Here is a 26,904-nt window from a genome sequence, read left to right as displayed (position 1 = left end):
GAAGGATACTTGGGGGGGCCCTGGGGGAAGCTGAAGGATACTTGGGGGGCCCTGGGGGAAGCTAAAGGATACTTGGGGGGGCCCTGGGGGAAGCTGAAGGTTACTTGGGGGGGGCCTGGGGGAAGCTGAAGGATACTTGGGGGGGGGGCCCTAGGGGAAGCTGAAGGATGCTTGGTGGGGGCTGGGGGAGAGGCCATTGGGGGTGTGGGAGGAGGGGGGCCCAGAAAATATTTTTGTGAGGGGCCCCGTGATTTCTGATGGCGGCCCTGTATATACACACATACATCTAGACTGTCTCAGCACTCCTAAAAGGTCTACAGAAGACATTTTTTACCTTAGCACCTGAAACCTGATGTCAGTACGCATATATGTGCATTGCTGTACACGGAGCCATCTTTTTAACATTTTCAACCTTACGTGTGATTTACTGTATACACATGGATTTCATGTATGTATAATGCAGAAACCAGCTTTGAAAAATATACCAGTGGAAACATAATTTTAATAACTGAGTTGAGTTTTATTTGAACATTTTTCTGCAAAGAATGAGTTTATTTAATTTTTCAAGAAACAGACACTTTGCACTCATGTTATGGATTCTGGTCATTCTTGTCACACTTTAGCATTACTTTCACTCCCATGCCTTTCTTTGTGGTTTCAAATGCCTCAGCAGCATTTTCTAGAGGAAAACGATGAGTGACCAGTGGGGCAACATTAACTCTCTTTGACGACAGCATGGATATAGCCATTGGCCACCTAAAAAACACAAAAAATCTCCATTTACCAAAAAACTTTAAAGAAGCAGTAACACCAAAAATGAAAGTGTATCACTGTGATAATATATTTTGTACTATTGCCCTACACGCATACAAGTTGTGAATTTGCTTCAGAAACACTTCCATAGTTTATAAAAACAAAGTTAATTCAAATTATAGAAAAATGGGGAAAAGGCACAGGTTACATAGCAGATAATAGATGGACTGCATAAAGTCCCATTGTATTTTACAGAACTTATCTTTTATCTGCTTACGTTACCTGTGCTTTTTCTCTTTTTTTCCAGCTTAAATGGCTGCCCCCATGTCAACACAGTAGATTATTTGTATAAACTATAGTAGTATTTCTAATGCAAATGCACAACTTTACCAGTGCAGGGCAACACTACATTATACAGGTATAGGACCCGTTATCCAGAATGCTCGGGACCAAGGGTATTCCGGATAAGGGGTCTTTCCGTAATTTGGATCTCCATACCCAATGTCTTCTAAAAAATCAATAAAACATTAATTAACCCCAATAGGATTGTTTTGCATCTAATAAGGATTATTTATATCTTAGTTGGGAACAATTACAAGGTACTGTTTTATTACTACAGAGAAAAAGAAAATCAGTTTTAAAATTCTGAATTATTTGGTTAAAATGGAGTCTATGGGAGACAGGCTTTCCGTAATTCGGAGCTTTCTGGATAACGGGTTTCCGGATAAGGGGTCCGATACCTGTAATTGAATTACTATGCCTGTCTGATTTTTCTGCTCATAGATATACATGTGAAATCTACAAAAAATACTATTGTAAATTTAACAGTTATTGCTGCCCTGTGTAAAAGATATTTACTAATAATGTGGATTTTCCTGGATTTTGAAAATGTAATATACAATGCACTGCAAATTGAAATCAACCCTTTTAATATGATTATAAACCATTGTTTATATGAGGTAATATACTTGCCATATGCTGCTTAAGTGTAGTCTTTTTAGTATACGGGAAAAATGAATTTCCCATCGTTTAAATTACTAGCGTGTGACTCACTGAGGACTATTTTTGTTTCCTGGTTTCAACTCCCTATGCCCACAGGCACATCACTTAACAGATACTATTGCCTTTATGGTGCAAGGTCTCATCATTCCTTAGTAATTTTGATTACCACTATACATTCAGAAATATAACACTAAGAGGCTGATTTACTAATCCACGAATCCAAATCTCGAATGGGAAAAAAATCGGATTGGAAACAAACATTTTGCGACTTTTTCGTATTTTTTGCGATTTTTTCGTCGCCGTCGCGACTTTTACGTAGCCATTACGACTTGCGCAAATTGTCGTGACTTTTTCGTATTGAGCGCTAGTAAGCGGCGGGCAAACCTTTCCGATATTTTCGCGACGGCTACGAAAAAGTCGCAACAATTCGCGCAAGTCGTAATGGCTACGAAAAAGTTGCAACAATTTACGAAAAAGTCGCGACGGTGACGGCAAAAAACGCAAAATACCGATCATTACGAAAAAAACGCATTCGGACGCTTTCGATCCGTTCGTGGATTAATAAATCGGTCCCTAAGTGATGAGGGAATCTGTCCCAATTCCTGAAATGTGCAAAACACATTGAAACCAATGGGCATTTTTTCACAGCAAATTTTTCAGGCATACCCAAGTCTTTGGGTATTTTTTTCAATGCAACTTTTTTTGTGAACACAATACTGTACATTGAAGTTTATTGGTGTTTTTTTATAACAACTTTTTTGGGGGAAAATTTTTCAGTGGTTTTGTGGAAATATTCACTGGTGCGGAATTTTTCTGCTAATCCATCCCTGGTAAATAATTTCTCTCATTGCTAATAATAATAATATGAGTGAAGTCTGTTCCCAACCAGTGGCTCATGAGCAACATGTTGCTCACCAACCCCTTGGATGTTGCTCTCCATGGCCTTAAAAGCAGGTGCTCATTTTTGAATTTCTGGTAAGGAGGCAAGTTTTGGTAGTATAAAAACCAAGTATAATGCCAAACAGAGCCTTCTGTAGGCTGCCAGTCCCCATAGGGGCTATAAAGTAGCCAATTATAGCTCTTATTGGCACCCCCAGGAACCTTTTTCGTACTTGTGTTGCTCCCCAACACTATAAAAGGGTATAAAAGGTTGGGGATCCCTGTAGTACAGTATACACTGGCAAAGATACTTACGTATTGCAGTATCTGAATATGCCCCTGATATCGACTTCCCTCACAGCCGCATTTACAATAGGAACATTAACCATAGCAGGACCCAAGCCAACAAGTATTAGAGTTCCACCAGAGCGAGTTGCCTTTAAAATTAAGAAAACAAACATTAAAACATAGAAGGGTGTCACCTTATAAAATATAAGAGAGCCCATATAGAGAATAAATTAATTATGAATGAATATGAATACATACTTTATTCAATCTAAATTACTCTTAGATGCACATCTGATAATTTAGAAAGTCTGTGTCAGAATGTAAGCAATTCAGACTGTTAATCTAAACAGCAAAGGGCAACTTTAACTTGAATCTGGGGTGATAGAACTTGCAGGGGTCCCAGCAGAAAAAGAGATCCATCAGCTGATGGCAAGAAAAAAAAGTATTGTGAAAGGGATTACAATAATGAAAGAGGCTGCAAATCAAGCAGTGTATTGTAATAAAACCATTCTCTGTGTTACACCACTCAGCTTAGTCAGTATGCATCCAAACTGCTCAATGGGATCCCTTACTGTGGTGAGCTCACACTTTCATAAAACCGCCCCCATCAGTCTACTAAATCATCATAAAATGCAGTTCACTTAGAAAAAGATGATGGAGGGGGGCGCTTTAAAATCTTCATTCTACATTACCGAATAAAAAAAATAATGTATATCTTACAATGTCCAGAGTAATTTATACAAAACATAAAGTGCAACTAAAGTTAGCATACTTTCATAAAGGATAACTTCTGAATGCAGTGACCTTTCTACCACATTTATTTCCGCATAGGGGAAAATGTATAAAGTAAATATTGTATTATACATGTAAGACTACATTGTTCAAGGGTAAATTACAAAGGGAAAAATATAATAAAACCAATGATATACAGGATGAAAGAAAAACTTTAGCCCTGCTTGTTATTCTTTACAACAATAGAAAACGCTTGACAACAGTCAAGGAATGTATATTAAAGGGCCGCCAAAGCCATTGATTAAATATTCATGGGTTGAAGGGCTGTTGCACAAACCCATAAGCAACCATTCACTCCTGTTACATGTTAGAGGCCTAACACACGTTCTGTGTGTGTCCCTTTTCAACTGGAACTAATCTCAAAGTTTTCTTGGTTTATGTGAACTGAAATGGCCACCTTCAGCTCATTTATGGTTTTTGCAAGAGCTCTTTTGGTGTGGGCTGCCTGTTTCTGGTTAACACCTAAGTATTAGTTCAAACCTGTAGATCCCAAATAATAATGAGAAGTCTCAGCATTTGTCTTTCACACACAGGCAAAGGGAGTATATCTAAACTCCTAGCAGTAAACTAACACTGTCACTTACACGTACATATTGCATTGTGCCAGGACAACAAAGTGTGTCCACACACTGACTGATTTTACCATACAGTTTAGTAACTTCTAAATCAACTGCATGATTACTGGGTAGTGGGCTCCCCAACAGATTATCTTCCTTATAGATTGCACAAACTCAGGTTGAACCAAGTTCAAAACCAGGCTAAGTGGTGAAGTATACCTTATAATGACTACGAAGATTTTCATTCATCCAGGTCATGGTATATCTAGTATAAATAAATTTAAAGCAACTGGACTTGTTTGGTAATCATTGAAATGATTAATGATTCAATGATTACCAAACAAGTCCAGTTGCTTTAAATTTATTTATACTAGATATACCTTATAATGATTTTGCAAGCTGTTTGGTCAGATTTAGTCAAATTTGCTGTCAACTTATATGGTTACATTGGAAACACTTATATAAACTTGGGGGGTTGTATGCTGAGAAACCCAATGGGGTGAAATCAGTGGAAACTACCTTTTGAGAAACACCGGGGATCCCAGGGGAACAGACAGTAAGATATATTGTAAAAGAGAAAGGCATGGGTAGGGAGACATATTGAGAGACAGAAAGGGGACACTGGGTTGCATGAACCATTCTTCTTTATATAACTAATCTAAAACTTTCTACAGGTAACTTTTAAACCTACTCATCCACTAACTCATCTACCTGCTGCTGTGAGGATGAGAATACTGATCCACATGTTCCAACACATGATTTCTAGCTGCCAATTTCTAATTAGCAGTCAAAGCAATGGAACATTAGAACAAAACTGTCTCTTCCAAACAGTAAGAAGGAATCTCAATGTTTCACTTACATATATTCCTGCTTGAATACAGGATTCTGCTCCAGTGCACTCAATGGTAATTTCTGGCATGATTCCCAGCAATTTCTCAACCTTCTGTGCAATAACCTCTGGTGCCTCAGTGGTAACTTGAACAACAAAATCAGCTCCCAGTTCTTTGGCCTTTTCTAACCTTGGTAAAGATAAGTCTAGGAAAAACCAAACGGATGTAAGATAAACTTCGTCTTTTCTTCAGTTATAATTTATAGAAGAGATTTGTTGACCATCAGACAATTCTATATAACAATAGGGAGAAGGCAGCTTGGAACATAAGCTCTGTTACCACTTTCAAGCCATTTGAATATCAATGTGAAATGTTATTTTAAGGCAATGACACAATGAGATTTGTCCTTTGCCTTTAAAATTTGCAGAAGACAAATCTCCTGATAATGCCTTGCCCTTTGCTAACATTGTTAACTCCGCAAGTAAATGACATTACTTTTGTTATTCAGCTTAATTGCTACAAACAAAAGGCAAATCACCAGAAGTCATGTAATTTAATTGCAGCGATTACCATGTTAGCAAAAAGCAAGGCCTTTTTGTGGAGATTTGTCGCACGCAGTAGCAAATTTTTAATGCGGGCTACAAATCTTGCCATATGTCATTGCCCTTACACTGTTAGCACAAGCAGATTATGGACATTGGCATTAATATATTACACCCAAGTGTACAAAACAATACATGGCAGGCAACTAAACTGGAGGAGTTGGCAGTTGCACCAATATCCAATATCCAAAGTCTAGAAATGAGACATACCTGTAAGCAAGTAAGAGGAAGAATATTTAGATAATATTGCATAGTAATTATTTCCTATACATGCTTGTTTCCTATCCATTTCATTCTGGCTCTGCTCTTTCCTGCACCCTGATCTGGCTGATTGCCCTGCAGGTGGTGTGACTACTCAGGATAGCAGCAAACAAGCAACTGTCATGCAGTCATGGCATCATCACAGAACTCTTTAACTGTATATGCCTACACAGAGCACTCTTGCATGGGGGGGATACCCACGGCATTCTACACCAAACACGCTGATAACTTGTCCAAGTCACAAACAATAAAAACATTTCATTCAATTTTCACGTTGACGTTAATTTGCGCTTTATTCATGCAATGGAAAAGAAAAGGGCCTGTTTTCATGTTGCTAAATGGAAATTTGATTTTTCAATAAGAATTTTCTCATGCTACAATTGTTGAATATATGTTGTCAAGTTTAGTAGGAACACATTCTAGAATAATGGTAAATACAAACCACACTAACAGCAATTATTATTATTTGGAAAGTAAAAGACATGAAAAGGTTGTCAAACTAAATACAGAGATCTCACTTGAAATTGCAAAGGATTTTCTTGTGAAAATTTCTTCCTGGTTCTCAAGGTGGGGAATGGACATTTATATGACTTACATTCTTTGTTGGTAACAACTATGATATCACTCCTATAAAGAAAATGCAACTATTTCCTGGAAAGGATATTACTAAGCAACTAATGTGCTCCCTCAATCAGTTTCCACTGATTTATCAAATTGGATACGAGGTTTTGCAACACAGAAACATGAACTGGTATATTATCTGGAATGCTGCTATTGGAATATTTTGGAGCTTCATGCCCTAAATCTACTAAAAATATTTAAATATTAAAAAAACTGACTTGTTTAATATGGATTTATTTGAGGATTATTATTACAGAGTAAAAACAAATCCAAAAAAAAGTAATTGTTTAAATCGGCCTCTGTGGAAAATGACACTGCCGTATTTTAGACATTTCTGGATTAAGGGTTTCAGTGTAATAGATCCCATACCTGTATCTGAATTAAAATATGTAACAAAAGGAAACACATTTAGTGACTGATGGAAGCAAATATCCACCATGAATTATACACTCCGCCTACTATTCAGTTTATAGGATCATTCACTAATATCAGGGTTTTCATAACAAGGAAATAGAAGCAATGACAAAATAAAAGCACCCTGCTTTGTACTAGTCACAACATCTCCAGACAATCTATTATGTGGAAGATATGAAAAAATTGCCAAACTGCAAACTGTTGTAATTGCAAAGAATTTTTTTGTGAAAATTTCTTCCTGGTTTTTCAAGGTGTGGAACAGAAATGTATATGACATACATTCTTTGTTGGTTACAAAAATGATATAATTCCTAAAGAAAATGCAGCAGTTTCCCTGAAAGGCTACCACTGAAGGCATTATTCACAAGCAACTGATGTGCTACTTGGATCAGCTTCAACTGATCTGCCAAATTAGAAAGAGGTTTTGCAACACAGAGACATGAATTTCACTATATTGGATATATTGGAGGTTATACACCCTATTGTATTTATCAATCAGAACAGCATTTTTTTGATGCGGGCAACAAGGTTTTGTTGTGCTGTGAATTTTTCACAAAACAAAAGGTGGAAATTTGCAGTGAATCCATGTCTGGCAAAAAATTTCACCCATCACTATTCACTTCTTTTTATACCTTCTTTTAAACCTTTTTACACTTATTTTTATACCTAGATACCCATACAAACTTACACCACACATTTCCACGGCTAAGTGCTACTTGCTTAACAATTTGTTTATTATAAAACAGCTTGCTGAAGGGAAGCCCTTAACATACTGTAGTTGCTGTACGTTATGCATTGCAGAACAATATAGTGACCCCTTTGCACTCTCTGCTAGAGATGTAGCGAACTGTTCGCCGGCGAACGAATTCGCGGACTTTTGGCGATGTTCGCCATTTTGGGTTCGCCGCGGTTTTTTTTGGCGTTTTTTCTTTGGCGTTATTTTTTGGCGTTTTTTTTTTTTGGCTTTTTTTTTTTTTTTCTTTCGTTATTTTTTGGCGGGTTTTTTTGGCGGTTTTTTTTTTGGCGGTTTTTTTACAAAGTATTTTTCAGAGAAATTTTTGCTTGATCCCCCTCCTGCATGCCACTGTCCAGGTCGTGGCACCCTTTAAACAACTTTAAAATCAGTTTTCTGGCCAGAAATGGCTTTTCTAGGTTTTAAAATTCGCCTTCCCATTGAAGTCTATGGGGTTTGCAAAGTTCGCGAATATTCGCGAGTTTTGCCGAAAGTCCGCAAACGGGTCCGCGAACATTTTTGGCGATGTTCGCTACATCCCTACTCTCTGCGCCATATTGAAAGAGAAGTTGACTTTAATTCCAAGCAAGTTTAAAGCTGGCGTTAATTTTTTATTTTGTTAATATATACTGTCCAGTGGGTTTCCTCACTCACAGATTAAGGCAGGTTATTAAAGTACAACAAGGTTGCCACTGAGTAGCTGTCTTAATATTATTCCGTAAAATAACAGTAAACAATATTTTTGCATTATATTTTAAAAGTACTAGTATTTATAATAATAGATACTGCAGATAGATAGATGATAGATAGATGATAGATAGATGATAGATAGATAGATAGATAGATAGATAGAGAGATAGATAGATAGATAGATAGATAGATAGATAGATAGATAGATAGATAGATAGATAGTGATTATAAGTGCTTGTGTGAAAAAATGAACCACCATTTATCATCCTGAACTGAATGTCAAAAAAAACGAAAACAAAAAAAAACCTGAATAATACACTTACCACTTATTACAACTTGAGATGCTCCCATCATCTTCGCCACCAGAAGAGAAACCAGACCAATAGGCCCTAAAATACACAGAGGAACATTTGAATTACAAATTACACATTACACATTATTACAAATTATTACAAACTACACATTACAACAAAAGACCACTACTTTACTCCCTGAATTACTCCCTCAGCTTGGCCATGATTTAGACCATACCAGCACCACAAATAAAAACTCTGCTTCCAAGAGTCACTCCAGCTCTTCTACAAGCATGGATCCCAACAGACAGTGGTTCAATTAGTGCACCTTCCTCAAATGTGACATTATCTGGAAGCCTGAAATGAAATTTAAGGAAATAAAAAACTTTATTTTTTTTATTACTGAGAACTGTGTTTTCTCACTGTAGACAAATGAAGGGGAAGAGAACCAAAGAGAAAATTGAAAAATGATGCAAAGGGGAGAGGACAGAGGTGAAAGGAAAAAAAAGAAGAAGAAAGGGAAGTTGTAAGGCAGACATTGGTTAAAACAGAGATCATGGAAACAGCAACAAGCATGTTGGGGAAGGGCTGTTGTGCAACATCTGGGGCACCAAAACTTGTCTGTCATTGGCATGGGTTGCAGTGAAATAGCTAAATGCATGCAGCAGTTCTAACTGAAGCCTTTCAGAGGCATAGAACTGTGGCTAAAATCCAAGGGATACTCACTTGTAGCAAAAGTTGGCATTGTGTGTATAATATCTGCATAAATTCCCATCATCAGGTGGTGTAGCACAGAAGAAAATGGTAGGTGACAAATTATACCTCCCCATTTTGCAGAATTCATCTGTTTCTCTTGGAACACCAGGCTCTATAGCAACCCGGTCACCTACAAAAAACACTTAATTGTAACTAAAACAGACATAAATGTGTGGCTATCTATAACTTGTAAAAGTGACACTGACAGCTGCAGCCATAATCAGAACACACCTTAGATTTTGCTTGTGGTTTTGCTAATTTTTTTTAGCTCACCACAAACCTGGAAGAATATACAGTTCCCTCTCCTCTCTTCCCTCTAGCTGTTTAGTTCTAGTAGGAAACAGGAAGTTCATTTTTATGCGAATAATCCAATAACAATGCTGATATATTAGGATCATTGGTTCTAAGAAAGAGATCAGCACCATCCTCCAAAAATTGAGTAATCCATATACTGTATTTACAGCACACAAAAACAATTTATTGTCCCTGACAAATCAAAATGCCAGTGGTCGAGCCAAAAAAGACAAAAATAAGACGCAAGAGACAAAAAAGTTGCCCGACAAGTGCGTTTCATGGATTTTTCACCGTTTCGCAAATTTTATTGCAAAACGGGACAGATTCGTCCATCACTAAACAACATGATTGGACATGGCAAGCCACCTCAGTCACCTGTCAGGGCAGGTACCCCAATATGTTAGATCAGCATCTAACTAAAGATGGTCTTCCGTGTATAGTGCAGGCTGTTACAAAGGAAGTGACTCCAAGAATTCCTCCAAGCAGAGATGTCATTATTGCATGGTGTATGGCAGAGGGCTAGACCTGCAATGAAGTGCATCTAATCCAAAAACAGAAATACTAACAACCATATAGGTAGGTAGAGACTGTATGTATAAAACTTTATAAAAGAAAAGTCAGAAGTTTCTGTCCCTATGAGGAAGGTGGTGCTGCAATGAGTAAGTCAAACAGAAAGCATTGCTTACTGTCACCCTCCTCATTTGGGTAAATATATTGTATATAGTACAGATTCCCCAATCAACAAATTTAGGTGGTGCTGTGACGGGCAGTGAGCAAGGCTAATCTGATACAATGTGACCCACTATGGAGATAGTATTCTATAAAGATGGAGTGATGTTTTGGTTTCTGGTAGCAGCTTTCTAGGGGGTCTACCACAGTCATGCCTTTTTAATTTTATTTGGGATGTCTGTATCTGTAGAAACTACCATAGCAGGTTTAAAAATGGCATGAAGAAAGCCCTGTGCAATACAGGCAATACAAGTTTATGACTGCTAAGGTTTAATGAGGAAGCAATTATATATAAAAACCTACAGGTACTGTAAAAATACAGCAAACAGCAAAAGACAGACAATATCTGTAAACACAATATAGCTTTTATTTTACCTGGCTTAAGGTGAGATACAGAGGCTCCCACTTTGACCACTGTTCCCGATGCTTCATGCCCTAGAACCATTGGTTTTTTCACAATGAAATCTCCAATACGACCATGCTGCCAATAGTGGACATCTGAGCCACATATTCCAACAGAATGCATCTTCAGCAAAACTTCTATTGGATGACAAAAATAAATATTTTGGAACTCTTTGAGGGTAATGTATTAAAAGTTTGCCTAAGTCTATGAACCCATTGCAACAGTTGGGGACAAATCAATTGCACTTTTTTTTTTAAAGCACCAACAAATTTCAAAGCACTGTACAATAACTGTATACAGTGAACAGTACCCTAATATGATGATAAAAGCTGCTTTTAGGAAGGTGACGTTAGCGGTTAGCAGCCCTGAAACAGAAAATCTCCAATTAACAGCTGTTGCTGAAAGACTAAATTCCAGAGCTCAACTGAATTCTGAAATTGCACTTTGTATGTTCTTCTAAACTCCAAAAACATAAAGACAGGTTAATTGTTTCCTAACGGAACTGACCATAAAGTGTGTGCTGCATATAAGGGGCAGTAAGTTACAATGGGTCAGGGATTGTAAGCAATATCTCTAAAGTGCAGCATAACTTCTCAGCATTTGTTAAGGTACAGCACCCACTAACCCACCGCAAGGCTAGGAGTTGAACATTACTAATTAATTTTAAAAAGGGTTCCATTTAAGTTCGTTGGAAGAAGACTAAAATCTTGAGAGAAAAAACTAGAAAAGAATTAGGATAAAAGTTTTCCCTGCTCCAATTGAATCTCCACTATAAGTTTTCAAGTGGTAAATCATAAAATAATATTTTCTCTTAAAATGGAATCTGGCCCATTATCTGGTGCTAGAAAACTGTGCCTGTCTATTCGTATCGTGCCATTTACAGTACTGGACATATCATGGACATAACTCTTATCCATGTCTGTTAGTTTATTTCTGTTCTGTAGTGTGATGCGTTCTTTAGATGCAGGGATCGTTTTTGTAACTGTTAATCGCATGTTATTTTATTATCTGGTAAAGATTACTCCTTAGACCATGAATAGCATTTGGACCAATAGTAAATCATGAAAAAAGCATAAATATTCATCCCAGTCCAAAACACGGATATAAATCCCAGTAAGAACTGGCACCAAAACACAAGATACAATCTCAGCTGTTACTGACTGTGTCCATATAAAGAAAAAGCAGGAATATAATGCATACTACCCTCCAGTTATTTCACCCTTATTTACTAGGCCTACTGTAAGTAGCACTCACCATTTGGACCAGGTTCTGGAACTGGGCGGTTTTCCTAAAATAAATGAATGAAATATTTTTAAAGCATACTAAATTTTACATCTATACAGGTGTGTTTTAGAGCAAGCGGTTGAATAGCCATAATATAACAATGCAACACTTTGCAATTTTACCTTGGCCTAATTCTGCATCCCCAAACTTTTTTAGTCAGAGGCCAAACTATGACCCATGTAACTCAAAGGGGAAAAAACTAATTACAAAATGTACTTTGATGCATTAAGGCCCTGCACCCCCAAAAAAGACAGGAAAAAAATCAATTACTTAAAGTATATTAAATATGAGTGCATTAAACAAAAATCTTACCAAACGTAGATCCCCAATTCCATGGACTACCACAGATAGGTTTTCACCTTCCACGCTGGGCTTATTTGCTGCCATTGCTGTCCCTCTTTATCTGCTCTTTGACTCTTTCCAGCACTGTTTTTTCTTTTACTTCAGACTTTCAGGTTAAAGATTTAACAGAGCCTTTTGTTTGTCTGCTTTGGTTTTAGCTTTTGACCCCAGTCCTGCAATGTAGAGATTTAGATTATTAATGCTTGTTACCCTTTTTGCTTGCCTAGAGAAAATAAATCATTAGACATGCATTTTAAGTTCCAAGGCGGTAAAGTTTTCAACTGATTATTAAACAAGTTATTAATTGAATACTGGGGAAAATGCCAAGCAGATTGTACCCTTTCAGGTATACAAGTGCTACCAAATATTCTAACAAACTTTGCAACTAATTATTTTGATATATTTATTTGCAAAATAGTAAATAATATTTTCAGTAGCAGAAAGATAAAACATGACTAGCCTGTCAAAAATGAATTACTTGAAAACTTGGCCTATGCAAATGACGTGCACTATAAACAGGTAACCTATGAGCAAAACACTGCCTTGATTTTATTTTTAGTATACCAGTTTTAAAGAATGAAGTGGAAACCTGGACCGCAAAACAGCTAAATGTAAAGGCCCTCCAGCAGAGGACAGCCAGAATCCATTGTATTGATCCCATTAAGGTTACTTTAACCAGATCTAGTAACCCATAGCAGCCAAGCAGATGTTTGTCTTCAGGCAGCTGACCAGTATATTCTACCTGCTGATTGGTTGCTGTAAGTTACAAAAAATGTAGCAAAATTTCAGAGCTGTCAACTTACAATACAGCCATGCTGTGGCTCCCTGTGATGTCATGCGCAGTAACGTAACTGAATGATCACTGCACATGCGCAGTAACGTAACTGAATGATCATTGCACATGCGCAGTAACGTAACTGAATGATCATTGCACATACACAGTAATGTAACTGAATGATCATTGCACATACACAGTAACGTAACTGAATGATCATTGCACATACACAGTAACGTAACTGAATGATCACTGCACATGCGCAGTAACGTAACTGAATGATCATTGCACATACACAGTAACGTAACTGAATGATCGCTGCACATGCGCAGTAACGTAACTGAATGATCATTGCACATACACAGTAACGTAACTGAATGATCATTGCACATACACAGTGAGCATTCACCCAACCTCCTCATAACTGTCTTGTGTCTTTGATTCTTAACTTATTGCAACTGAATTTATCTTGTATTTATTGTTATACTTTGTATTTATCTATTATTATCTTAATAATCCACTGTTTGTATTAATGTATTCTACTGTACAGAGCTGTGTACATAAGTAACGCTTTATAAATAAAGATATACATACATACATACAACTGTCTGAAGACCGGGGGTGGGTGGGGAAACTGCTGAAATTTTCATAGGAGTTGACAGCTCTGAACTTTGCACCATTTCCCCAGAGGAATACTGAGTACAGCTTATTGTACATAAACTTGCTACACAGGATGAAAACAGTAAGACAAGATAAAAAATTTATAGACAGCGTCTGTAGTTTAAACAGCCTTCCTCTGTAACTATAGAGAAAGCAGGCACTGGACTGCTAAGGGCTCTGTGGGGCCCAATTAATAAGTATATGGTACATATCTTAAATATTTGGGGGGGCCTATGTGGTGCGGGACCTAGTTACGTATAGTTATGTGAATTCCCCCCCCCCCCCCCCCCATTGCTCTCTATGTGAATTGCCTCTCTGTTCACACTTTAAATATTTATCTTACCTTGTCTTATGGCAGAAACATACCTGCAAAATGCACAGAATTGATACATACGTAGCCTGTCTATCTGGATTTTCCAGACCTCCCCTTATAATAAGTTTATTTGTGCAGATAATTGTGATTAGTATAAGTTGCAAACACCATCACCACAAGTGTGAATGGATAAGCATTTTCCTTTAGAAATGTAACACTTTCCACTTCCTAAGGTTCAGCTGCGTTTAAGATTAACATTAGTGCTATATTATTCCCGTTAACTCCTGCTACTGCAGATTCAATTTCCAACCCACCCCCTTTCCCCACCAACATCCTTTCACAAAAAGCACATGCAAATGGAGACACGAGTATAGCACACCTTTTCTCTGTGCAAAGGTTGCAGCAAGCCAGGATATGTCGGCTAGAGACTTTTTTTTCAGTTAACTTTATTCAGCAGTGGCATGAAACAAAACTAGCAACTGTTTGTGTTCTTGCCTATCTTCCCTGCCTGGCTTATTTGTAATGTTTAATTTAGTTTCCAAAGAGTTTAGTAAAAAGGTTTCCAAGGATTATAACAGAAAATCAGTCAAATGGGTGTGAAAGATATTAGATTTTTGTCTGGAAGAAAACAGATTTTGCATAACATTCTTAGAAATATGGAATATCGAGCTGTTTACAGTAGTGTTTTTTTTTCTTTTAAAGAAAATTCAAATTATTTCAGTATCTTTTTAACTTCCACAAATATTTAATTTGCTAGCAGAAAACTAAAAATGTTGCTTTGTAGTTGTATATCTTTTAGAAGTCTTTTAATATTAACCACAGAGTTTGGACTATGGGCACAAGCATCATGAAGCAGGCATACATTTACAAATGTATGTAAAACTCCTGTCTTTCTCTCATGAGCCCAGACTGCATTTGCAAATAACATTCACTTGACTTTATCATATTATAAACCTGGAGTCATATTATTAAACAGCAACCTGAATTGGGAGTCCTTTCTGGCTGTCTCTTTTATTGCTGCAAGAAATCACTTTAATTTTCCCTCATTCTCATTCCTTTCAATCACTCCTCTGGCTAGCCACTGCTCCAAGTTATGCCAGCAAGTGGCCATATTGGTAAAAGAGAGCCACAACTCCTCATACCTCTACCTTCCTTCTTCCTCCTCACTCATGTTCAGCACTGTATCAGTATTTGGGCTGAGGCAGGAGTGGAAGGAAAAAAGCCACTAAACTCTGGCAAGTTTGTTCAATAAACAGTGGGGATTTGGTCCCTGTGCTTTAAAAGCATATACTGCTATGTAGGATTTTGTAGGATGTTGCCAGATTGACAGAACATATCCTACAAATTGGATGTAGTTGCATGGGTTAAAAAAATAATGGGACTGATAGAAAATTTAATGCGTAAACTACATGGAAGATGTGCCATCTGACACGACACATCTGTTGGAAGGGAACGCTGCATTCTGTGTCTGCATCCTACAAGATAAAATCTGATGGTGGAACAAAACATACCATCCGATTTTATCTAATCCTACTAACATTACAGCACTGAGTATCAGGTTTTGTAGGATCCTTCAAAATGCTATGCTGTTGGATGACAAAATTTAGTGGGTCAGACAAAATCTCATCTATAAAATCTGGTCAAAATATCACTTAGAAATTTAGCCCTATGCCTTACCTCAGGGAGATTATTCAAATGTATCTGCATTTGGCGTTGCAGTGCACTCTCATAAGTACAATTCCTACAGAGACGACTGTGTTCTAGTTTGATGGAACAAACAAACGCTACCACACAGAAATGCACTAACAAGCTCCTGTGTGTACATGCCCAAACCATGAATGCACATAAAATTGGACATGGGCAGTTTTTAAGTAAGCTTCTATGGGTACAGGCTTATAGGAGAGACTCATATCAATTGACTTCAGCACTGATTTGCTCAGCTAACATTGGTAAAAACAGTTATGCTCTCATTACCAGTAAAAAAAACGACATCTTTTTTTACTGCTTCAAACAAGTTTTTAAAATGATAAATGAAAAAAAAATACTCGTAGGCTAATGGCCCACAGAGGGATTAATGACCTGTGATAAATCTCTGCTACCATAGGCAACTAATCTCCTCAAAATGCCTTTCCTCCAGAAACAAAGTGAATCACCAGTAGAAAGGCATACATGTCGCTTCGTTTTTCCGAAGTTGAGCAACGTTTCCTCCTGCAGGCAACTTCACATAACTTTGGAAAAACAAAGTGCAGAGTATGACTTTCCACTGGTGATTCACTTTTTTGCCGGTGGAAAGGCATGGCTGCCAAAAGGCCAGATGAGCTGGGAGTGCCACTGTGGCCGCTCAAACCTCGTAATAACGACACAACAACATTTGTGTGGATAAATTAGCGGCCACAGCTTTTATTAAACATATGTATGAAAAAACACCATTAACAAAATATGCCAACTGCCGGGGGGCCCGGCAGGCACAAATTGAACCCCCGCTGTACCAGGAGTCTCCTGCAGCTGGCCCCATAAACAGAACATATCACAATAATAACAAATCAAAACTTGAAAAAAGGGGTGGGTGGGTGGGAAACTTTTTAAGTTGTAGAGCTTTCTTCCCTGACAGGAATCACTTTCTTCTGGCATAAGGTACTGGAGGAGGGATGCTGATAGGTTCAGGGGTTGCCTAGAAACCAGGAACGCTCCCAGCTCACTGGCCGGCAGCCATGGCCCACCACCCCCCACTTTGGGTGGTCGCTGGGCAGACTTTACGGGGTTATTAGTTGCCCCTGGTAGCAGAGATTTACCACGGGTGACTAATCTCTCCAAGGGGCATTAGCCTTTTAGGGCAATGGCACATACAGTGATTCCAATCTTTTTTGTCACTCACATGATTTCCAGCTTGATTCTCCATTGATTTGGCATTGCCTTTGGGCTAGCACTGCACAGGGTGAAAACCACCAGTCATCAATTTTATAACTGTATATATATTGTATGTAATTGCCTAATTGTACAAAAGCAATAATCCTAAATACAGTAACAGATAAAGTTTTATATATAAAGTCCATAATACAGGCTTAAAAGTAAATACAGTGTAATTTAAATAAATCCAATAACTCTAACTGGTTCCTTAAAAACGTTTTATAGTTCTATAGGTATTTGTTTATATAGCCTTTCTGCACACACTATCATCTTAGGAATTATCTTGTATTTTGTGACATAGTTTGCCCTCTGCCAATAATTAGATTTCTAAGTATCTAACTTTCCTGTGCTTTCTAAGCAGAGATTTGGCACATGCACCATAGAGAAAATTTGAAATTTAACTCTTATTACACATTTAAACATTTACAAGTCTTCGGGGAAGGTTTATTAAAATTCAAGATCTTATCTGCTGCTGAAGTCCTTTAGAAGCCAATGGGTCGTCAGGGGTGGGGGGGAGGTTATGAAGATTTAAGCAACTTAATTTTTTTTTTTTTTTCAAGTTAAATAAAACAATACAGATATTGTATAAGTATCATTAAAACTGAATGGAACAATCTGATTTTTGTATGCAATCATCTGTTTTTCAACAACTAAACACAATCTTCATTACTCCTTTTGAGTTTTGTCTCATTTCTCAAACTTACAAATCAATCAACCTCCCTATTTGTGCTGGAATAGCAGAATGGTGCTGCACTACTTTTTCCCAGGCCAGTGCATTTTTTTCCTAAAAGGAGATCCAGTAAGAGGGAAAACATAGCAATTGCATTTAGTGAAGGGTGTCTAACATATTGACATCCCCAAGTAAATAAGGCTTTCCTTGTCCATTAAGTGCCTGATGAAGGAGAGAGTAATCTATTAGCAGTGCCCAGGTAGTCACAGGTAGAGGCTAATGGCATGCATTGCATTATACCAATAGAGCATAGATGTAAACCAAGGGTGATCATTCTAATTCCTTGTCAGTGGAGAGGCAATGGCACATGCAGTTACTTTGGGCATATTTTGCAGTGTAGTTAAAAAGGTTCTACATTTAATCAAGAGGAATGGTTGTGGGGTGATGGGCACTTCTCCCTTGAATTATGAAAGAGAACTAGAGGACCTACATACACTAGTTCTGTAATCAGGCAGACTTGCTGGAGTTTTTTTTTTTTATCACAAGTGCCAGCGCTCCAGCATCCCAGTGCTCCAATAGCCAGACTGCACTGCCCCAGTCTCAGTGGCACTCCAAGCGTCCGCTTACATTCTGCCTTCCAGGGTGCATGGTGGGTATTATGTCATTCCGCACCATGCACCTTGCAGGGCTTCCACAGCACTATGACCCCGCGCCACAAGTTTGTACCTGGTGGGTGAGTAAGCCACCATCTTTCCTGGGTTGGCCATCCAGTTCTGTCCCACTATTCCCACAGGCTTCCATTTGGTCCTGGCTTGTCCTTGTGCCACTGGCCATGGCACCCAGAACTAGGCACGACCGTGCCAGAGTCCCTGCACCTGCTGCCAATAGCAACTACACAGGTATGGAGTCACCTGCAGTAGCAATGTCTCCAGACTAAGAGACACGGGCCTCCAACTCAGCACAGTCAGTGGCTTCATTCTTCTCACATAGACAGGCCAAGACAGGTCAAGACAGGCCAGGATAGAACAGGTACACCTACCTCAGAAAAAGCTGCTAAGAACAAGAAAGCAATCACTATCCTTCTACTAAGATTAAGTATCTTAATATAAAATTCGGTCCTGCAGTCTGTGTTTTAGATTTCGGCCCAATTATGTGATTGAGTTTTGTTTAATTAGGGAATGTCAAGTATAACATTTTATTGTAAAATATTTACAATAATTTTACACAATTACATCCTTTTGACTTCAAATGCAAGCACATTGCATCAAATACAGTTTCCCCTGGCATCCCCAAAGATGCCAGACTTTTGGGGGGGAAAATCGCTGAATTGTAGGAACTAAAAATATGGTAATTGGGTCCAAGGGTCCACTTTGCTTACTGCTTCAGTTGTAAGGAGAAATATTTTATATGAAGATAGCTATACTTTTATTTACAAAAAAAAAAGTTTAATCGTGTTCATCTACTTTAATAGCACTTGTAACTTTTAGGGTAATGGCTAACAGATAAATGTTCATTTCTTTTTAGTTGCCAAAACAAAGGCACCAAATGACCTTCTATCAACCCTATGATAGCTGCCTAAAAAGCTTAGGAATCTCTGCCTTTTCCTTTTATCATCTTATAAATTAGAAAGGAGATGCATTATCCATTGTATCATTAGTTCCAATTCAATTTGTTTATTAATGACCTTGAGGTGGGCATTGTAAGTACTGTCTCTATATTTCCTGATGATACTAAATTGTGCAAAATTTGAATTGGAAAACTGGGCAGAAAATTGGCAAATGAGGCTTAATGTTGATAAATGCAAGGTTATGCACTTTGGTATAAGTAACATAAATGCTAGTTAAACACTGAATAGTAATTTGTTTGGGGTCTAATTAATTAAGGAATTCTGGGATTTTTGCACATAACAAACTGTAAATCTAGGAAATATCATTCAGTGCATACTCAAGCAAATAAAGGGCTGTCTTGCAAAAAAAAAGGGGGGCTATATGGAAGTGTTGAACTTGATAGGTTTTTGTCTTTTTTCACCCCAAACTAAGTAAGTAACTCTACCTGTACCAACATATCAAATTTGTTTGCTTTGTGTGCTTGGACAAGCTATAAGCAATTTTACTGAACTGAAACATTTGAAACAATATCTATAAATTATTTAAAATAAAAAACAAGATATCAAAACAGATTTGATAGAACTAAATATTAACTTTATGAAATGTAGTTTTTTTTTTTATTGTCAGAAAAAATCCCTACCACTTGTAAAACTGATATTGTTGTGACGTGTAGAAGTAGGTTAGGTGTAATATTTTGTTTGTTTTTCACAAAGGAATACTATTTTCTGAATTCATAAAAAGGCAATGATGGTTATGTTTACATCTTTATGTGAGTTCTCAAAATAGTATATACTTTTGTATTTTAAAGAGTAACTATAATCCTTAGCCAAAACTTCACTTACAGTTTCAGCCTATTTTATGGGGCAACTGAAAGGAATCTGAAGCTTCACTGGCATTTTGGCAATAAAGATTTCATCCGCAAAATCTGCCAGTATACCTTAGTGTCCTAATGTGAACTATTCTGTGATCTTACTCTGCTGTCGAAGTAACACTTGTACCTACCTGGCGCCCCCCCTGGCATTGCTCCCTAGGAAGCTGCCTCTTCTGCTTACCCCTAGTTCTGGCCCTGATGGCTAAGTAATAATTTACAGGGTCCAGATGATAATTGTAACCCCCTATATTTGGGCCTGCCCTAATGGCTGCTCTTTAAAGAATCTAGTGCTGTCATTAATTTAAATACATCATTATTGCGTTCTTCTAGATCAGTATTAATGGGTAGAATTTAATTTGTTTACTCGAGAGGATGAAAAGTAAGAGGTAAGCAGGCAGCCGGAGATCCATAAACAGACACACATGGTAATTCTGATATGGGACAAGAAATAGTTTATGCATACAATAGTATGATTCAAACAAGTACACAACAAACACTGAATAACATTGCAACACCTTTACAGCAGGTGAAGGGAGTAGCAGGAAACAGAAATTTTAGATTACTAGAGATCTGGAAAATCCCACACCTCTGATACACCCTGCTTCCACAATGCAGGAAGAACTGAATTGTCTTGAATGTCATTGTACTTGGTAGTGTTTCACTGATACCAGTGGGCCAAATGCAAAGCCTTAAAAACACCAGACTGTTGTACACCTTTAGCAGTAGGCATACAGACAGGTAGTGTTCTCCTGTCATCTGCAGAATCATCCATCACTCTGTTACAGAGTAGACTTTTACATCACTTAAGATTATGTTTGGGGTTGTACATGATAATTCAAAGCTTGTGTGTAGCTGCTCACTCATAAAAAAGATAATGCTTCCAACAACTAGAGAACAAAAACCTGTTACTAGAAAGATGAATCGCCTTTTCAGCCAATTAGTTTGAAATGTATCTTGAAAAAGTATGAACATGCCATTATATATATCATTTAGCTCTCATGTGAAATAATTCACAATAGCACACCATGTACATTATATTGCTCAAAAAATGCAAGTACACAAAAAAAATGGTAATTTAATTGGTATAGTTTTAACACTTGTATTTTACATCTAGTCATCTTTTTCCAAAACTAATCTGAATTATATAATGGCAGATGCAGATTTTAAATACAGAAATTAACTTACTTTAAACAAATACTAAATGACAAAAGGAATGAATTACACAGCATTCAGTAGAAGAGTGATTGAGGCTCTAAATCTTTCCTTCTACAAACGAAATATTTGCTTTAGTCCTTATTCCTGCATAGGGATGTAGCGAACCTCAAAAAAAAAGTTTGCGAACCCGTTCGTGAACTTACGCCAAAAAGTGCGAAAGTTCACGAACTTTGCGAACCCCATAGACTTCAATGGGAAGGCGAACTTTAAAACCTAGAAAAGCCATTTCTGGCCAGAAAACTGATTTTAAAGTTGTTTAAAGGATGCCACGACCTGGACAGTGGCATGCAGGAGGGAGATCAAGGGCAAAAATTTCTCTGAAAAATACGTTGTTGACACAGCATTGCATAAAAACGCAAGCTATTCCTATGTATACGCAAAGGCAGCTGGCAGACCTAGCGGAAATACCAGGCCCGGATTTGTGGAGAGGCCACAAAGGCCCGGGCCTAGGGCGGCAGAAGTTTAGGGGCGGCATGCCGCCCCGCCGCAAAAAAAAATTTAAATTTGGCTCCCATACGGAGCAGTCGGGACCTCTCCCCACTGCTCCGTATGGACGTTTTAAGGAACGCATGCGCACTGATGGGGTCGCTTTCGCGCATGCGCACGGGGGGGGCGCACTTTTGCGCATGCGCACTGGGGGGGGCCGCGCTTTCGCGCATGCGCACTGGGGCGCCGCGCTTTCGCGCATGCGCACTGGGGGCGCTTTCGCGCATGCGCATGGGTGGGGAGGGGGCGACCGACAGGGGCGGCCTCGGGGCGCCCAAAACAGAAATCCGGCCCTGGGAAATACGCGGCGTTTTTTGCTATTTCGCACTATTAGCACCATGGAAACAGGATTTGCTTACGTCACCAGTACTAGGCTGAAAAACGCCATGTGTGGCTTGTGCAGCATTTTTAGGCCGAGAAAAAACGCAGCGGAAAAACGCCTAAGGCGAACCCAAATTGCGAACATCAGAAAAGTTTGCAAACTTGCGAACACCCCATGTTCGCGTGAATTAGTTCGCCGGCAAACAGTTCGCTACATCTCTATTCCTGCATTGATAGCTTTAGGGCTGTAACACACTGCGAGATTAATCTCCCCGAAATGCCATCCCACCGGCGAGAATGTAAATCGCCTTGAGAGGAAACTTCTGCAATTTATTCCCCAAGCTCCCTTGGTTTAGCTGGTGCATGTTATTTTTAAAAACCCAGTTGTTGATTAAAGAATGATGGTGGGAGGGAAAAATTTTATACAAGAGAACCTGAGCAAAATTAAGATCACTTTCATGTTTTCATGTATTGAAAAGCCTCAACCCAGCTAACCCATTAAAGGAAGCCCTGAAGCTATAAATGCAGAAGCTGCATGACAAGGGATCCAAATGACCAGCAGCCAGATTACATTGGTTTATGTTTAAAGATCGGCAGAATCAGATGCAGCTGTGATTGGGTGAGAAGCAATAAGTTAAGGAGGGGGGAAAGCTGGGCTGGGGGTGGAGAAGGATAGGGATGTGATGTCACAAGAGAAGCAGTTCACTTCCTATCTTCTGAACAGGTAGAAACATCCCACCCACCCTCTTTTTTGCATATTTTGTAAAATGCCAGGATATTCTCTTCTTTATGCTCTCATATTATCTATTAATAACAGAATGTGAATGTTTTCCTATATGCACTGTTATATTATGTTTTCGGTAACATTATATAGTATGAATGTGAGAATCTGCATGGTATTATTTATGTTAAATGAAAGTCAAATCTTTGATCCAGGGAATTTTCTGATCGCCAGGGGGGGTCAGGAAGGAATTTTTCCCTCTTGAGGCATAATTGCCACAGGCTTCAGGCTGGCTTTTTTCCTTCCTCTGGATCAAAACTGTGGCTATATGGTAATGTATTTTAAGTTGTGTCTGTCACAGCAGCGGTAGGACCTTGCCGGAGTACTGCAAAGAAATATTAGAAGAGGGAGAAAGAAGCTTCTCTCCTTTGACTGCACAGTGGGTTGATTGATACAAACGCTACTACTGCTTGTACTAGGTGACAGCTTGCTTGGATTTCCTACCATCGAGGCACTGCAGATTCAGGACCGGCAGCAGGGCTGCTTAACTCCTCTCAAGCAGAGTTTGGGGCCATCCTCTCTGTAGGTAGAGACAGCCTAATACTCAGTGGTGGATATAATGACATACTGCTGATCTCAAGTCTTCAGTAAGGAACAGCAGAGCATAGTAGCGATCTCTTATGGAATTCTGACTTTGAATATTGCCTTGGGGTGAGGCTGGCAAGGTCCTATTTTTTTTTTAACAATGCTGTTTATTGAGAAAAATGCATTCAGTATACAGACATATGGATTGATGAGTCTTTCGTATTGTACAGATTTCTCGTAGTTATTTTAATACAGAACTATAAAAAACAATAAACATGACATTCAGTGTAATTATTTCTGTTGCTCCTGTATTGAGGGGCATTGGGTTTCCTAGTGGGGTATAGGGGGGGTAACATATGCGATTGTTAAGGCTTTAGGTCCTATTTATTTAATAAAATGTATATAAATGTGGTGACCTCTTTTTACCCATTTCTGGCTCCTGGTGTTTTATTAAGGTATGTAACAATGGGGTTCAGAGGGATGGTTGAAAGCGAAGGGCAATTGAGGAGTCCCCTTGTCAATAGGTGTTACAGTTAGAAGACTTTTGTTGGCCTGCAAGAGTAACTTTCAACAGCAATCTAGGCCTATTGCTGCTGCCTATGATTTTTATATCTTAAGATGTAAGTGGAAAGCAGCTACTTCGGTCCTTAATACAGATGTTACTTTAACTTTTAACAGTTGACAAATGAGTCTCTTTAAGGTACTAATGAAAAGATGAATGTCATATTGCAAATAGATTAAGGAACATAAAAATAGGAGTCAGGATATTGTTAGAAAATGCAGACCCATCTTGGCACTGTATATTTCTTTTATTAATAGCCTCCCTATGAAATGCAATATTTTGGCATGCATGATTCAGACTACATACACTTTCATGATGGCATGCAGTATGTGACTATTCATTGGAACCTACTGAAAACCACACCTTTTCCTACTAACATTATCTACTGTCTGTCTTTCTGATCACAGAAACCTTAGTCAACAAAAAAATTCCAAGTAAGCAACATATCAACTGTATATTTAATAACCAGGCCAATTTGTTTTGATAACCATCTGAGACATTTCCTGTTTTGTGTCTTTTTACGTCAAGAACAAAATATATTTTTCTACTAGTATTTATCATTTTATAACTTTTTTATTGCCCTAAGATAACAGATAAAAACAATACAGACATGTATGAACCTTGGGTTTAGTAGGGCAGTAATGTGACATATCTCACTATACTGGAGATTTGGCAAAAATTGCATATTGATCACATCTTGTAGAAATCAGTGATGGAAATTCTGTGAATCACTCCAGATCATTTATACTTCGGGGCACATTTACTAAGATCCAATTTTTTTCTGGGCTTAAAACACCATATGGTATAAATTTGGAGTAACCACCATAATTTCTGAAGTTCTAAAATGTCTCGAAGATGCTTTTATCATTGGAATATGAAACCTTTATTTTATAATTAGATATAGAGGGGTTTTTTTATATAGAACATGTTTTACTGAGGTGAGTAGAGATGTGCAAAATAATTTGGCATTCATGGATTTGCTGTGAATTTCCACATTTATCCGTTGGCAGATTATTTGTGAAATGGCGGAAAAAATCACCACACGACAAATAATTGTCGCTCGCATGCAAACAAAAATTGTTGCATGTGTAAAAAATATGATGTGCAGTAAAAAAAAATTGTCTCATGTGTAATTTTTTTTGACCCGTGACATTTTTTCAGTACAAAAATATATTGTACATAACATGGAATTAAAACTCAAATTAGCGTAAAAATGCTGTAATATAAATCTTGTTTCCTTCAGTCTTGGAATTACACAATCACAACAAGCAGGCACGTGTCATTATGTCATTAAGGAAAGCTTTGTATCACCTCAAAATCTTGTGTACATGGTAGAATGGAAGACCAGATGCCCACTGGCAACACAATTAGGTGAGGAGGGAGGGGGAAAGTGAGTGCTGAATGGAAAGTGAAGGTTATTGTCTGCCCCACCTCTATGCCTGAGGCATAAAGGTGGGCAGGCAATATATGATTGATAGCTGGGTATTTTAAATGCCTTTATAATGGGCATGGATGTGTTAATAAAATAGGAATTTGGCTTTCATGTTTAATTTGAAAATGTCTTTTTTTTGTACAGATTCTTATGTCTGGTGTCCCCTTTAATTTGAAGCTCAAGATGAGATTCAGTTAAACAAATAGAAAGTTTCTCTTACTTTATATGCCCTAAACCAAATACCTGAGATTTATATTATTTGGCTGGGTCCAGGCGTATTGATGTCTGAAAATTCCAGAGTGATCTTTATCTGGCTTGTGTTTTCTTGCATTGATTGCTTTTTCCCCAAGATCTGGGAAAAGCTCCCTTGGTTTAGGTGGTGAATGTTATTATTTAAAAAAAAAAAAAATAGCTAAATGAAGATCACTTTCATGTTTTCTTGCATTGAAAAGCCTCAACCCAACTTTCAACAAAATATAAATCTATCCCTAAGTGTGTAAGTGCTTCATGGGCCTATAATAGGCAAATATAGAATGTATGTGGAGAATTAAAAGGAGGGCTAACCCATTAAACATGTGTTACAGGAACAAGACTTTTGTTGGCCTTCAAAGGTAACTTTCAACAGCAACATTAGCTGTATCACAATAATGAGTAATAATTAGTATTGAGGAAATCTGTCCCACTTAGATATACCAAAATTTTTTTGAAATTTTCTCAATCATAGGAAGATTCACAAAATGGAAAAAAAAATGTGAACACATTAAAATTAATGGGCTTTTACAGAGGCTTTTTCACATGGTGATTTATTTCAGAGCAAAATACATTGGACTGTATGGGCAATTTTTGTATAGCAACTTTTTTCATCCAAAATACATTGGGGCTTATGGGCATTTCTTTACTGTAAATCGATACCTGTCAAAAAATTGCCTTTAATAAGTTAGAATATATGTAGTAGTGTAACTATAAATTAACTGCCCCCAGCACAAAGTCAGCTTCCCTATCCCCACAACATTTAAAAATCCCTGTACACATGCACATCCCCTACAGGCTCCTGATGCTTCTGTAACCCCAACAGCTGCTACCTATGATTTTTATATCTTTAGATGTAAGTGGAAAGCAGCTACTTCAGTCCTTAATACAGATGTTACTTTAACTTTTAACAGTTAACAAATGAGTCCCTCTAAGATACTAATGAAAAAATTAATGTACATATAGCAAATAGATTAAGGAACATAAAAATAAGGGTCAGGATATTG

General features: G+C 37.9%; 1 protein-coding gene across 4 annotated transcripts; it reads right to left on the bottom strand.

Annotated features, from left to right (window-relative positions):
* Positions 1-496: 496 nt before the first annotated feature.
* Positions 497-14,733, bottom strand: sord (sorbitol dehydrogenase). Of its 4 annotated transcripts, none has more exons than XM_012970365.3 (10): positions 14,651-14,733; positions 12,494-12,696; positions 12,152-12,185; positions 10,870-11,034; positions 9,442-9,601; positions 8,954-9,072; positions 8,746-8,811; positions 5,131-5,306; positions 2,950-3,071; positions 497-756 (listed from the first exon to the last, which is right to left on the bottom strand). In XM_012970365.3, the coding sequence occupies exons 2-10, from the start codon at positions 12,566-12,568 to the stop codon at positions 591-593; spliced, it is 1,083 nt and encodes a 360-aa protein (XP_012825819.1). In that variant the 5' UTR covers positions 12,569-12,696; positions 14,651-14,733; the 3' UTR covers positions 497-590. The 4 variants fall into 4 exon arrangements, with proteins under 4 accessions (XP_012825819.1, XP_012825821.1, XP_012825820.1 ...); XM_012970367.3 differs by lacking the exon at positions 14,651-14,733 and adding an exon at positions 14,325-14,617; XM_012970366.3 differs by lacking the exon at positions 14,651-14,733 and adding an exon at positions 14,302-14,562.
* Between the last annotated feature and the right edge of the window lie 12,171 nt (positions 14,734-26,904).

Source organism: Xenopus tropicalis, chromosome 3 (assembly GCF_000004195.4).
Source record: "Xenopus tropicalis strain Nigerian chromosome 3, UCB_Xtro_10.0, whole genome shotgun sequence".
In the NCBI taxonomy this organism is placed as follows: Eukaryota; Metazoa; Chordata; class Amphibia; order Anura; family Pipidae; genus Xenopus; species Xenopus tropicalis.
Note: the sequence above shows the minus strand (reverse complement) of the source record. Positions and strands in the feature narration are given on the sequence as shown.

Coding starts and splice junctions, on each gene's coding strand:
- sord (XM_012970365.3), bottom strand. CDS start 12,568: ATGGCAGCAAATAAGCCCAGCGTGGAAGGTGAAAACCTATCTGTGGTA. Junction 9,073..9,441: donor AATGCCAACTTTTGCTACAA/GTGAGTATCCCT, acceptor ATTTCATTTCAG/GCTTCCAGATAATGTCACAT. Junction 5,307..8,745: donor ATCTCAAGTTGTAATAAGTG/GTAAGTGTATTA, acceptor GGTTTTTCCTAG/ACTTATCTTTACCAAGGTTA.